Source organism: Rhinolophus sinicus, linkage group LG09, assembly GCF_036562045.2.
Source record: "Rhinolophus sinicus isolate RSC01 linkage group LG09, ASM3656204v1, whole genome shotgun sequence".
NCBI lineage: Eukaryota > Metazoa > Chordata > Mammalia > Chiroptera > Rhinolophidae > Rhinolophus > Rhinolophus sinicus.
The window spans coordinates 97077097-97091878 of NC_133758.1; the positions used below are offsets into that span (position 1 = coordinate 97077097).

General features: G+C 37.0%; 1 protein-coding gene across 1 annotated transcript; it reads right to left on the reverse strand.

Moving 5' to 3' along the window:
- Positions 1-13130: 13130 nt before the first annotated feature.
- FERD3L (Fer3 like bHLH transcription factor) lies at positions 13131-14435 on the reverse strand. The gene has a single exon (XM_019726677.2). The coding sequence runs from the start codon at positions 14181-14183 to the stop codon at positions 13467-13469; it is 717 nt and encodes a 238-aa protein (XP_019582236.2). The 5' UTR covers positions 14184-14435; the 3' UTR covers positions 13131-13466.
- Between the last annotated feature and the right edge of the window lie 347 nt (positions 14436-14782).

The following is a 14782-nucleotide window of genomic DNA, read 5'->3' on the forward strand; positions in this document are numbered from 1 at the left end:
CAACCTAAAGCTAGGCAACTCAGTTCTTTCCCGTATGTCCCTGGCACCTTTCCAGCTGCTGCCGTAGTGCTGGAGCTCAGAGAGAATAAGTCTGTGCACAGGCCCTTTAAGAGGAGCATCTAGAACTCTAGCTGCTCTTCTCCTCCTCACTGATGATGTCTGCTGGTTTTCACAGCCAGAAGTCATGGGGACTTCTCTCTGGCACTGGAACCCTGGCTGGGTTGGGGGTGGGGGTGGTTGGGAACCCTCTCCTCCAGGGAGACCGCCACAATGGAGATATACCTCCTGATTTTTAATGGTCACACATGGTTGTGGGATCTGCCCGTTCCGTGTTTCTGCCCCTCCTACCAGTGTCGAGGTGGCTTCTTCTGTGTGTCTGTAGTTGTAGGGCTTCAGTTCAGCAAGACTTAAGGCAATTCTCATTAATGGGTGCTCTGTGGTTTAATTGTAATTGATGTGGTTCTGAGAGGAGGCGAGCACTCAGTTTACCTACCCTGACATCTTGACTGGAAATCTGGTTATTTTTTGACAATTAAATGTGAACAAAGAAGAATTGTAAATACTATGTAACATGCATGAATCAATGGAAAGAGTTTTGTTTTGTTCGAATTAGCTCTCTAGGGGCTAATATGAGCATATTCTAGGTATTAATTTAGCTTAACTGGCTCCCACTGAAACTGTTTTGGTTTCTATGGAGATTTTTGCTCTGGTTTATTGGTATATAACTGTTTCCTCACCTTTTCATTTCCTGAAATAGCACCAAGTACAGTATCTAAATTTTGACTAATATAAATCAAAGCACATGCTTTCCTTTCAGTAAAATCCTCTATTTCAACACGTGTGCAGGATTTTCCTTTTTAATGCATTAGACATCTGTTATTGCTAATGGGGATAAAGTGTCACATGTTAAAAACAATAAAAGTTATTAAAAGCAGTGCAGGTTTTAAATATTTTGAAATTATGTTGAAAATCTAATTCTTTTATTTTCTCTTGGTCTATAGCAGAGTATTCAAACCATGAATATAAAAACTATGCATAAATTAATTATGCATATGAATATGTGATTATGAATATGTAAAGCTTTTTCAGATCACATTTATCAGATTCTAATGTATCCTTTAAAAAATAAAGTAAATGTTAAATATTACACAATCTCTATGTACTTACACACACACACACACACACACAGAGGCACAGACACATTCGTATGCAAGCACACAAGTACACTACACACATTGTAATTTCCATGGAGCTAAATCGGAAGCAAAACTAGTATTCATTATTTAAAAAACATGAATTTCATTAGAAATTTGCAGTGTATTCCTGACCAGTCAGTAAATGTCTTACCATATTTCCCTGAAAATAAGACCTAACTGGAAAATAAGCCCTAGAATAATTTTTTCAGAATGACATCCCCTGAACATAAGCCCTAAAACATCTTTTGGAGCAAAAATTAATATAAGACCCAGTCTTATTTTCGGGGAAACATGGTAGCATTACTGTAGTTGGCTATAGCTATTTTTATCAGGTAAGTGTGTGTGTGTGTGTGTAAGATATAGGTGAATTCAGCGTGTTTCAGAAGGAACACCTTACATTGTTAAAATTTTCATTTCCATTTTCTATTTCAGTGTCAATGAAATTAAAGTGCATATTTGCTAACTAATTTTCCTTTTAATTTTTAACTCTGTGTATTTAATGGTCAATTTAATCCTTATCATCCTAATTAATTTCCACTTCTCTTTTTTGGGGTGGGGGGGTTGGGGCTGTGATAATACTTGTTTTCTTGAAGATACATTTATAAATAAAAACCAGTTTTCCCCCAAAACTCAATTATTTCATTCATATAAAACAATAGCAAAACTGGGACGCTAACAGGATGTTAGAAATCAAGTCACTAGGTAGTCTCACAGGGCGAGAAGGGCAATATTGGAAGGAATCACAAGAGGGGCCTCTAAGATGCCGGTCGTGTTCTTCTCTCTAGTATCAAGAAAACAAAATTACAGACTATCATTTCTTTTGTTTTTCTTTTACTATCATTTCTAAGCTTGTTACATATCTAGTGTAAATGTTTTAAAGTTAAGAAGGCAAGAATTCTAACCTATGTCATAGCATCCTGCTATACAACTAACAGAAATCACAATTGGTATTGTTGTGTTGCGATTTTTAATTTAAGATAATTTTTTTCTTTTTTTTGTGTGGCGATAACATTTAAGAGCTACCCTCTTAATAGCGTTCAAGTGTATAATTCAGTATTGTTAACAATAGTCACCATGCTGTACAATAGATCTCAGAACTTATTCATCTAATAACTGGACGTTTGACCAATATCTCCCCATTTTCTCTACCCCACAACCCTTGGCAACCACCATTCTATTTTTATTTCTTGAGTTCTGCATTTTTAGATTCCAGATATAAATGAGAACATATAATATTTGCCTTTCTCCATCTGACTTCTTTCACTTAGCTTAATGCCCTCAAAGTTCATCCATGTTGTCACAAAAGGCAGGATTTCCCCCTTTTATGGCTGAATAATATTCCATTGTATGTATATTCCACATTTTCTTTATCCATTCATCAATGAACAGTAGGTGGTTTCCATGTTTTGGCTGTTGTGAATAATGCTGCAGTGAACATGGTAGTATACAAATACCTCTTCCAGATACTGATTTCATTTCCTTTAGATACTCATTTTCACTCAGAAGTGGGATTGTTGGATCATACTGTGGTTTTATTTTAATTTTTGAGGAACCTCTATAGTGTTTACCATGGATTGGCTGCACCAATTTACATTCCTACTCACAGTGCACAAGGCTTCCCTTTTCTTCACATCCTCATCAGCACTTAACCTCCTTTATTTTTTAAACATTTTTATTTAAGTGATTTTTTTCCAGGAATCATCAGCTCCAAGTCTAGTAGTTGTTTCAATCTAGTTGTGGAGGGCACAGCTCACAGTGGCCCATGCGGGGATCGAACCAGCAATCATGTTGTTAAGAGCACTGCGCTCTAACCCACTGAGCTAACCGGCCGCCTCAGCACTTACCTCTTCTTGATGATAGCCATTCTAGCAGGTGTCAGGTGGTACCTCATTGTGGTTTTGATTTGCAGTTCTCTGATGATTAGTGATATTGAGCATCTTTTCATGTACCTATTGGCCATTTGTATGTCTTCTTTGGAAAAATGTCTATTTAGGTCCTTCACACTTTTTAATTGGATTATTTGTGGGGTTTTTTTGTTTGTTTTTTTTTGCTATTGTATGAGTTCCTGATATATTTTGAATATTAACCACTTATCAGATATGTGGTTTGCAAATATTTTCTCCCATTCAATAGGTTGCCTTTTCATTTGTTGATGGTTTCTTTTGCTGTGCAGTACAGCTTTTTAGTTTCATGTAGCCCCACTTGCTTCAAAATAATTTTACTATTTTTCTAACCTGAAAGAGATGGTAGAAAACTGGAAAAATACAAACAAGTACAAAAATAACCAGTTCCTGTAGCATAATATAAAATGAACATTTATATTTATAGATACAAAGATAAGCATACATTCACACATACATATTTACACACATTTCCTGTGAAACAGAAATGAAATCATGCTGTACATATTGCTTTATAAAATACTTTTTTACTTATCGTTTATTGGAATCATCTTTCTACAGCACAAACTATTTTGTATATCACCCTTTTAACGACTGCAATAATTTAAATAATGACTCACATTTTTAGACATCTTGGCTGTTTTCTGCATTTTTATATTATAAACAAGAATGAGATACATATTTTGTAGTCTAATCTTTGTACAGAGTCTTGATTACTTCATTAGGCTAAATTCCTACCAGTGAAATTTCTGTAAGCAAGCTGTAAGTATCCAAAAATATCCTGATGTTGTAAAATATGGCTTAGATCTCAAATGGAGCCAATATTCAAAGAGAATTCTTGAGGCCTTTGTAACTCCTTTTCGATATGGGAGGTAGCTCTGTTCCCAGGGAAAATTCTGTTTTTCTCATTGAGTCAGTGACTCGTCTAATCAATGAGTGTTCTGTAGGTTTCCCAAATGGCAATTCCAGACACTTTCTTTTCTACAATTGACTGACTGCTGATCCTAGTAATAATATTCAGGCATGATATACTTATATGGGGCTAATACTAAGTCAAGAACTGGAGCAATTCCTGGGCTTATTTTCAATGTATGAAAAAACAGTGATTCTTAACTTAAATTTTGGTGACAAAAGAGGGAAACGTTCAACAATAATTAATATTATGATATATGAAGTGTTCAAGAAACAGATACCTCTTAGTAAAAAAGAGTGAAACAGTCAAAGTATGGTGGGAAAGGAAGAAAACAAAACCTTTTTTAAAGTTGGAGCTGGGAACAAAAAAATTACATATGTACTATCCATTATAAAATACATATGAAGATATTCTGATGGAAATACTTTTATGTATATGCATGTTTGCATGCATGTGAAACATACAATGGAGATAGGGATTATAACTATAGAAGTGGAAGCTCTGATGTGTCCAAGGTAAGGACCCTGAGGTATGGATTGAGGTATGTGCATATTTTCATGTGGATGTAATTTGGGAAGATGTTCGTTGTGTTTTATTGTGCAATGCTTTGAGTTCTGGGCACTTTTCAGTCTGTTTCATATTAATTTTAGAGGCAATTGGTTGAATTTGATGAAATGTAGTACTCTAAGAAGGGTATGAAGTTTAATTTGTGGTTGTGTCATCTTGAAACAAAGTGGTACCCTATATATATATATATATATATATATATATATATATATATATATATATATATATACACATATATATATATAGATTAAATGAGCTCATCTGCTCTAATTTTAATAGGCTTTGGTGAGATTAGGCAAATGAATAGTGATGAAAGAAATGGTGTGGCATGTTCTACATGCCAAGATCTACAATTAACAAAACCACTACTTGTCAAATGCTTCTTAACTATAGTCACCACATATTTTTGGTCAAAAATATGGACCCATGGTAAGAATATTTGAAAGTGGGTATGTTTCCCAAGTCAGAAAAATTTTAATAAATTTCAGAAGGCCCTTTACCATCAACCCTCAAATAAGCTGCTTGAAGTTGAATCAAAGTGTTTAAAAGGAAGAAGCAATTTAAGAATTATCCTTTTAACTTTCTATGCAAGGAGGAAAGATTATCATATAAAATAATAAATATGTAAAAAAGAGTTACCTAGTTTTAAAAGTTAAGAAATTATGTATAAGTTAAGACCAATTTTATCTTTCTAAAAACTGATATTTAAATTGCAAATAAATCTAGGCCAAAGAGTACACAGCTTTTTAGAGATTTTCTATAAATCCACTAGTATCACAATGAAAAATAAAAATCTGTGTGAATAAAGGATAAGGCCAGGTGTTAAATTTTCAAAGACGATAAATGGCAGAAATAACATAGGATGTTCCAGTATGTACTATGGGATCCAACTTCCATCTCTGCTGCTCCAAAGAGAGGCCTTTTCTCTTGGCCTCCCTGATGCCTTTCTGTGAAGGGGAGGTAGCCCCCACTCAACTTCCTTGGATGCACAGGGACTCCTATGTCCCTTGGGAACCTAAAACCCTGTGACCCAGTGCCCAGTTGACAGGACTGAATGAGTCCCGGGTTTTCAGATTTCATGTGAGCCTAGATCAGATATGCATAAATGCTTAGTAACTGAGACAGTCCTACTTGTCACTATCACTGACACTGTAGCTTTCAAATGAATTTGCTCAAAAATAAGTCCCCAGAGGATTTACCAAGTAAGCTATCCTTTTTTTGTATAAAATGCTTTATATGCAAATTTTAGAGGTTGTTTCAGGAATGTGGGGTTTACAGTGATCTTTCTGGCTGACCAAAGATTGTGATTACATATGTCATAGACCAGAAGCCTTACCTTTAAATTTCTATATTTTAAAAACAAAATTAAACAAAAATACATGATTAGGTTCGTAGCTTAAGTTGAGCACAAATGCCATGCTATTTAAGACTCTGATTTTGTTTAGGAGAAGCAGGACAGACTAATACTGCTTTTGTATGTGTTCTCATGAGCCGTTCTAAAGGGCTGAATTGTCATTTTGCTCATTATAAACGTGCAACATTGAACTAGCACAAACAACAACATTGGTTAAGTATTTACTTTGTGTGAGGCACTGTACAAAGTACCCTATAGGATATCTTCTGATAGTTTAAATAACCCTGTGCTAATTATTTCTACTTCACAGACCAGGGTAGGTGCAGAAGCCCAGATATTTTAAGTGAGTTATCTAATTTAGGAAGTAGGAGAATTAAGATGTGAAGCTTCTCCAACACTACAAATCCATACATGAGAATGTCTCAGGCCAAGAATATCAGCATGAACCCAGGAACCCAGATCAGATTCTCAGTTCTTGGTTATGCCCTCTAGGAGTTGAGTCCTGATTTTTATTTGAGGACCCACATAATGCCATGCACTAAACTTGGTTTCACATTCATGAAACACTTGGAGAAAAATTGTAGAACGTGGCATGAATCGAGTTTAAGTGAGTGTCTCCATAAAATTCCTGATTTTACATTTGTAAGGTGCTTTATAGGTTCAAAGGAATGTCATAGTAATTATCTGATTATTTTCATTTTTGAATTTTAAAATCATTATAGGTTCACGGGACATTGCAAAGATGGTACAGAGAGGTTCTTTGTTCCCTTCAATCGGTTTTCTCCGTAGGTTACTTACATATTGCAGTACAATGTCAAAACCAAGAAATTGACATTGGTGTAAAAAGGCGTAATTCTATGTCATCCTATGACATATGTAGATTAATGCAACCACCATTGCAATTAAGATACGGAACTATTTCATCAGGAATTATCTGATTTGAATAAATGTACACTAATCTGGAAAACATATACTTAAATATAATTCCTGGGCTGCTAACAAAATAGAACTCCTCTGAATGAATCAGATCATTTTTTTTCAGATTTAAAGTTACTTACCTAACATTTGTTTTTAATATATATGTTATCACAGTAGCGGATTGAATGAGGGAGTTTTGATCTCTGTGTTCATCTGTTGGGGGTGTATTATTCCACTTAGAAAGATGCATATACCAGGACTAAATGCGGGCAATCAAGTATTCCAGGCATAAAAAATATTGGGGGATAAAATAAATCTGATTTTTTTCAGTTTATTTAAAAGCATTATATAATGAGTCCTGTTCTTTATATATTTTATGCTTTTACATATCACCATTGGTGGTGAAGCTGATGCCTTGTTCATAGAGTTTTTCATTGCTATAGAATTGGAAGGGATATAGTAATAGTGATAATGATGATGGTGTATATTCTAATAGTAGTTAGCATTTACTGAATGCTCACTGTACACCATTTCCTCTGCATGCATATTTCAGTTAGTCCTCATAAGTGCCCTATGAGATGAATATTATTATCCCTATTGCAAAAATGAAGAAACTAGGGGTAAACAAGGTTAAATAAGTTGTACCAGCTTTCAAAGCATTATGTGATATACTTTTGATTCAAACCCACTTCTGTCAAATTTCAAAGTTTGTGCTTATGTGCATTGTGTTCATCAAAAGAAAGTTGTGGCCTTAAAATATCCATAGAATATTATTTCAAAGCTTGTTCAGAAACTTCCATCAGTAGTACATCTTTCCAGGTTTTTTTTTTTTTTTTTTTTTGCGGAGACTGTATCCCGCTGGTACATGATAAATCCATGCCTACATTTCTGAGAATCTCAGTAAAGATAAAGAATACTCATTTTGCCACATCATTTCTACTTGAATATAATAATCATATAATCATTTACAAATAACCTCAGCCCCTAAGAATTTTGTCTGAAATCCTTCACTAGGTGTAAATCAGCTTCACTATTTATGAGCTGATTGAGCTTGGGAAGTTATTTAACTTCTCTATTCTCTAGTGTCCTCATCACTGTGAAGGAAATACTACGAGGATATTAATACATCCTAAAATTATTACAAGAAGTTTAGTAGTTATGTAAAGAAATCAACACAATGTTTCGAACATATTTTTTCATGTACAAGTAAGAAATACAGTATACATATAAATATTACTACTAGTTATTATAGTTACTACTTTATCCAGAACTGATAATCCAGTTACTTCATTGTTCTCCTTGACACCATTTCTAGTTTCTCCAAAATTTCACTAAATTATTGGATTAAATATAGTCAACATTTTACTAAACTATGGGACTAAACATAATCAATCAGTTCAAGATCTTACTGGTAACAGATATAGCTTGTAGTTTTACTAGGTTTTGAAGAAGTCACAAAATTATCTGCAGTAAAATAATTGTATAATCACATCTATCCATCAGTCCATCCATCCATCCATCCATCCATCCATCCATCCATCCATCCATCCATCCAAACACATTTATATGATGTTGTTGCCTTTTATTGTTCACCAAATGTTTGATTTATTTCAATATTCTCATAGATATTTTTCTCCCTTTTGAAGACTAGATATCATAAAAATCTATTTATAATAGCTGCTTTGAGGTTATCTATGTTTGTGGGTTGCAGGTGAAAATCTCCTTCATAGAGCCCTAAGAAGAAGATTGTAAAATTTGGCCTTTGAGGAAGCTAGACCATACCAGGCTTTTGTATAACTTATCATCCACAGAGCATGTTAAGGTGCTTTTGATCTTTGAAGGCAATGTCTTTCAAAGTAATGTGTTGCTTATATGTGACCATTGGTCCTTTTTAGGAATCTTTGTATCATGCTGATTTCAATGAATGAATGAATTTTTAAGATGGTACGCTGATGAGAGACTCTAGATCCTCCTGAAATCCAGTTGGGAGGGTCAAATGAGAGAAAGTATGTGAATGGTGCTTTGAAAACAACAAAGAACTAAACAACCATAAAATATTTTATTATGATAATTTCTATAATATTTGTCATACCTACTCTTGAGTTCACTAAATATTGAAAGTTCTTTGACTTGTGCAAAATTAAAGGTAGAATTCTACCAAATCTTAGCCATAAAGAGTGTTTTAAAATACATTCATACTATTCTTTGCATTTCCTTATATTCCTTATACTTCTTTACAGAATGCATTTTAAGCACAGAACTAAAAATTTGGTGTCACAAAGAAAGTTTTGGTAATTTATAAGCTTTGGTTTCTAGAAACTTGAAGAAGTTTTTCCATCTTTCTGGTATTTTATTCCTGTCAGTTTGCATTGCTTCTTTCCTTTCCTTCTCCTTCTCCGCCAGGTTTGGTTTTGAGCTTTGGATTCAAAGAAACCCCAAAGTCAAAACAAAATGGTCAGAACTGCTGACTCTTGTTTTGTAACCATTTTTAGTCCAGCACTCACAGGAAGAGAGGGCACTGACCAGAAATTGGGCCTAACTTCACCCAAAATGTTGGCAAAGTTCAGGAACCTTGGCATGAACTTGGGCCAAGATACAGATACATACCAAAACTTCAACGCTTTTGTAATACATTTAAATATAATGTAATGATATATCACCCTATAAAAAGTAGATTTTGTACTTCAAGTTCAATATTAATCTGCCAGCTAATATTGATAAAAATAAATAATAATCAAATTTATATTTTGTATTAAATAGAATCTCTTGGTTTTTAAAGTTGCAGGTACATTTTGGAATCTCATGTGTAAATGAACTTAAGTGTCTTCATTACCTTAGAAATTTTTTTGGAAGGTTTGTAATTACAAAAAACAAAGTCATGCTAAACTGTGCTTATCAAGTTTCAACTCACAATTTTTATAACCATGTTATAAATCTTCCACAATAGTGTTTTTATAATGGAAATGCTGACACATGCAATAATAAACACCAATCCAAGGGGCTTAATTTTATGTTCAAGCAAGAATTATGCATACTAGCATAATATTTGTTTCAGTTTCCAGTGCTAATTTTTCCAAAATCTGCTTTCACATTAGGCAACTGTAAAAGATGGTCAGCCTGAATGGCTGCCTGTTGATGTCAAAGGCTTTTGATTATTTTTACTTTCCTTGGAAAGCCTGATTGTGTCTTTCAAACATGATTTCATTTAGATTTTTTTTTTTTTGGTTTACATGTCTGAATACTAATAGTAACCTGATAGTTATGGAGAACTTAGTTTGAGACCAAAAGGCAGTTTTCAGTCAGTAAAGAGTGTATAAATAAATTGACTCTGAGCAACGACTAAAATGGTAGATTCCAAATGTCCAACTAACTTTAAGATTTCAAAAACTAATTATTAAAATTTTCCAGAAGTAATTGACACCATTAAGATTTTTTTAAACTAGTGGAAGATATTGAAAAATCAATGTGTACTTATATTTCTATCAGTGTTGGTTTAGAAACCAATAAAGAAAACAATTTCAACATCAGGTGTATTATATACTAAAAACATTTGTATTAAAAACTATACTGAATTTATGGATTGAACATGGGAAAAATTAAAACTATCATGTTGCTTAGAAAAGTTGAATGCCAAGATACGGAGATACAGTGGATTTATGTTCAAAATGCAGATCATTTTGTCTCTAGGAATAGTTTGGTGTAAGGAAAAAGTCAATCAGTTTTTCCCTGTTTCTGATCCTTATTTGGCTTCAAATTATTCTATTAACATAATGATTTTAAAAATGCCTTAAGAGACTTTACATTTTAGAGCAGCTTCTAAACATAATAAATATACAGAGAACAAACCATTTATAAGCTGTAATAGTTTTAAGAATTGTTAGAACATAATTCTACTAATAGGAAAATAGCTTTTTATTTGGAGGATTTTTTAGGTATTTACTATGCGGAAGAGGTATTCACTGTAGGATACTATGTGCTTCCTAAGAATCTAATAGAATGGTTCAGAATATAAGGGAGAGGGTTAAGGATGATGGATGGTTGTATTTACTCTTCAGAACCCAATGATTTTGAGGTCCTCTGTCTACATAGCTTTTTTTTTTTTAATTTTTGGTTTTCAAAATTGGTTCTTTGAACAATATATTAATGATTTCTAGAGCTGAACCATTTTTTAAAACTTATTTAACACTTGCAGAATTTTAAAAAAATGATGTTTTGTTCTCAGGAGGACTTTTAAGTGGGAGGAGTAAGGACATTTCTGTAAGATCTTTCAGTTTTGAACCCACTTACACTATATGTAAAATGTCAACATATTTTTTAATTGAGTAAATGAATAACTGGATAAACGTGAGGGATTGATGGAACCAGTAGCATTCCATAAGTTGGGGAGCAGAATACTCTTTGATGATGAGATGAGAAACAGTTATTTTCCTTTAACATATTGACATGAGTAATGTTAAATTTGTCTTTAAAAATACAAATATGCTAATCTTAGTATCTAAAAAGTTGTCTAGAAAATAAAATGAGTAATTTTACTTGATAAAACTGGTATACAGGTCATTGTCCAAATTTCAGTTTATTTAATAGAAGTGCTAGAGAATTAAAAAAAAAAAAAACATTCCCTGATTTTCTTGTTTGATTTTAGCTGGTTGCATTTTTGTTTGTTTGTTTTTACCTGTTTATCCCAATGTTCTCATGGTGAGGTAGAAAAAATCCTAGTGAAAAGGTACAGTCAAAATAAGAAATCATCTTTGGGAAGATGGTCATTTCAGAACTAATTCAGTTCCTATAGACAGGAGAATTAGGAAAAATGTTAAATGAAGGCACTTGAGAGATAGACACCTCCTTGCAATGCTGATGAGAGGGAGCGTGAACTGGCAGAACCTACCTGGGAGGCAACCTGGCTCTCTGTTGCCACAAACTTAAATGTTTATTTAATGCAGAAATTTCATTTCTATTAACCTAATATTAGGAAATTATCATAGGCAGAGAAGACATTTATAAGAATGGTCTTTGCATCATCATTTATTTTTTTTAAAAAAGGAACTATCTTAGCTATGCACTTTTAAAGGATTGGAATTAACTCGTGAAACATCAATATGACAATAAAATACAGCAATAAAAACTACGTTTGAATAATCTTCAAAGTCAAAGTGCTCATTCTATAAGGCTGAGTGGAAAATGACCAGTATCCAAAAGTGTCCCAAATTTGTTAACATATTGAATTTATATCTGTATATATAAAAAAGAGTAGAAAGGAAATAGATAAAAATGCTGTGGGGTAACGGGGAGTGATTTAAATTTTGTATTTTTAAGTTTTGTTTTCCAAGTTTTCTAGGATGAGTATAACATTACTATAATGAATTATATTTCTGAAAGCATGATAGGGAGAATGAGTGTGTGTGTGTGTGTGTGTGTGTGTGTGTGTGTGTGCGCGCACGCGTGCTCGAAAATAAGGTCTTGGAAAAATGAGATTTATCCTTTAAGATAATTTACAGTTAGGTGGGCATTCTTCACTCCTCTTCCTCCCCTCACTTCCTACTCCTATCTGAGTACCCCAGGTCAGGGGTTAGCAGGTCCCTCAGAAGGAAGAACGGTGGGATGGCAGAGGGTCCAAACTAGAGGCATCCCCTCCATACGCTCCCGCTTTAACCTCGTCTCCCCTGCACACATTTTTGCAAAGCGGAGGAATGCATCTCCTCCTTCGAAGTTTTGCCGTGACTTTCCCTAGATGCGACTAGAATGAAAGGTATCTTTCCTACCTTCAGCTAAAAATTTAAAAGTGCGCGCTCAGGAGGCACTGAGCCTAGGAAAACCCCGCCCTTTCCCCGGGAAGGAGACAGGGGAAAGCACCCAGTGGCAGGAAAGGCTCGCGTGCGCCCAAGACCCTGGGAGCGCCCCTGGTGCTTTGGCCGGAGCTGCCCCCCATCCACCTCCACGTTCGTAGGGCTCCTGGAGGGACCCGAACAGGGTTGCTAGTTCTGCGCTTAAGAGCGGAGGGGAGGGGCGGGGAAGAGAGAATGATGTGTGTTCGCAGAGGTCCGAGTCCCCTCGATTCCCCTTCCTTTCGCATTTTTTTTTCCTTCCATCTCTCGACAAGCCTAAAATAACAGGACGAGAGAAGAAGCATCGTGGCCTCTCCAGGGACCCGCTCCCAGCACCCCTCCAACCTGAGCAGCGTGCCTGCCAGGGAAGGCTCAGCACAGACTCCAGAGGCTCAAAAACAATTTATATTAAAGAAAAAAAAAGTGAAGCAGAGAGTAGACTCTATATTAGCCCCCGAAGTCTGCCGTTTGCAGAGAGGATTGACTTTCCACTCTCCCGGTGGGAAGAAATTGCGTCTGAGCACACCTGGATGAAGTCAACTCATTCTAACAGGTTCCAACTTGCCCCGCGCGTCTGCCCTGTCCCCACGCTCTATTTAGGGCGATCGCATATAAATTAACTCTCCGAGGGCTATGGGGATTTTTACAACCCCGCAACAAGCTGCACAAAGCCAGACGTTAGGTCTTGGAGCATCCCTCCTGGCCTTTCAGCCACACCCACTGTGGATCCGGAACCACCCCGAGCCCGCACGGAGCCCAGGCATGCGGGGGCTGACACGTCCGTCCTAGCCGGGTTCAGACGGTTTCCTTTTTCTTGCAACTCTCTAAGAGCTCGGTCATGAAGGAAATGTAGACGATGGCCAGGCGTAGGGTCTCAATCCTGGACAGCCTCTTCTCGTACGCAAAAGTGGGCACCTTCCTCCGCAGCTGGTCGAAGGCCTCGTTGAGGTTGAACATCCGCTTCCTCTCGCGGATGTTGGCGGCCTGGCGCTGGGCATAGGTGATCACCCTTTTCCTCTTGGGGCGGCCCAGCAGGGAGGCGCCTCTCTCATGCCCCTCTTCCTCGTCCCCCCCTTCGTCTACTTCGCCCTCCTGTTCTGGATCCTCCTCCTCAAAGCGCGCCAGCCTCCTGGGTCTTCCCTCTTGGAGCACAAGGCCTCCGTCTCCAAAGGGGACCCGGGGCGCGAAGTCGCAGAGGAGAGGGTGCCCCGGGGAGGCGAAGGACAGGTCTGCGACAAAGTCCAGCACGGTGGCGTCCACGCAGCTCTCCGGATAGGCTGCCATCGCGTCCTCTTGGCCCTGCGTCTCATCGGTTTCTCGCAGGGAGGGGTGAGACTGAAGAAAGCTTCCTAACAGCTCTGAATCTGATGCGACACCATCACCGAAGGGCCAGGGGACATTAATATTTACAACCAAACTGATAACAGGATTAGTCGCACCGTTAGGGAAGGCTATGAATGACGACGTCCTTCCTCTTGAAACTGATGGAAGGAGACAAGCTCGAGCACGCATGGAAGACTCACAGGGACAGGCCTCCAATTTTGAGATCCATTTCGCTGCGCCACCTGGGACAGTTCCTTCTTGGCAACAACCCCCAGCTCTTACCTGCTGTGCTTTTTGTCTCTCCTTATCCCCGCGGCCAACTAATATTCTTCAGGCTTCTTATCGCATGTAGTTCTTTGATTTAGCTTTCTTTGGCTTTGCAAAGCGAGGATGTTTTCCACCACTCTGGCTTCTCCTTGGCTTCGGGGTAGGAGTCCTGAGTCTTGCCACCCGACACTGCCAATGAGTACGGAACAAGTGCATGTGCTTTTAATGATGTCCTGAAGAGGGGCCCAGTCTGCCAGGGGTCGAGGGGAGCTGTTTGTCTGGTATCCCAGTGCAGCGGCTACTGAAAGGCAAGATCTTCCATTAGCTTAAGTAAGCACGGTAGGGGGGGCCGAGAGCGCATTCCCCAGAGTCGCTCTTGGAACCGGCTTTCTCCTTCCAGGGCATCGTAAACATCTCTCCTGCCAAATTACAAACCCTGACTTCTAAAGTGTGTTTTGTTATAACCAGCCTAACAATTCAGACACTTGACTTTCTTTTCCCTACTCTCATCTCCAACTCAT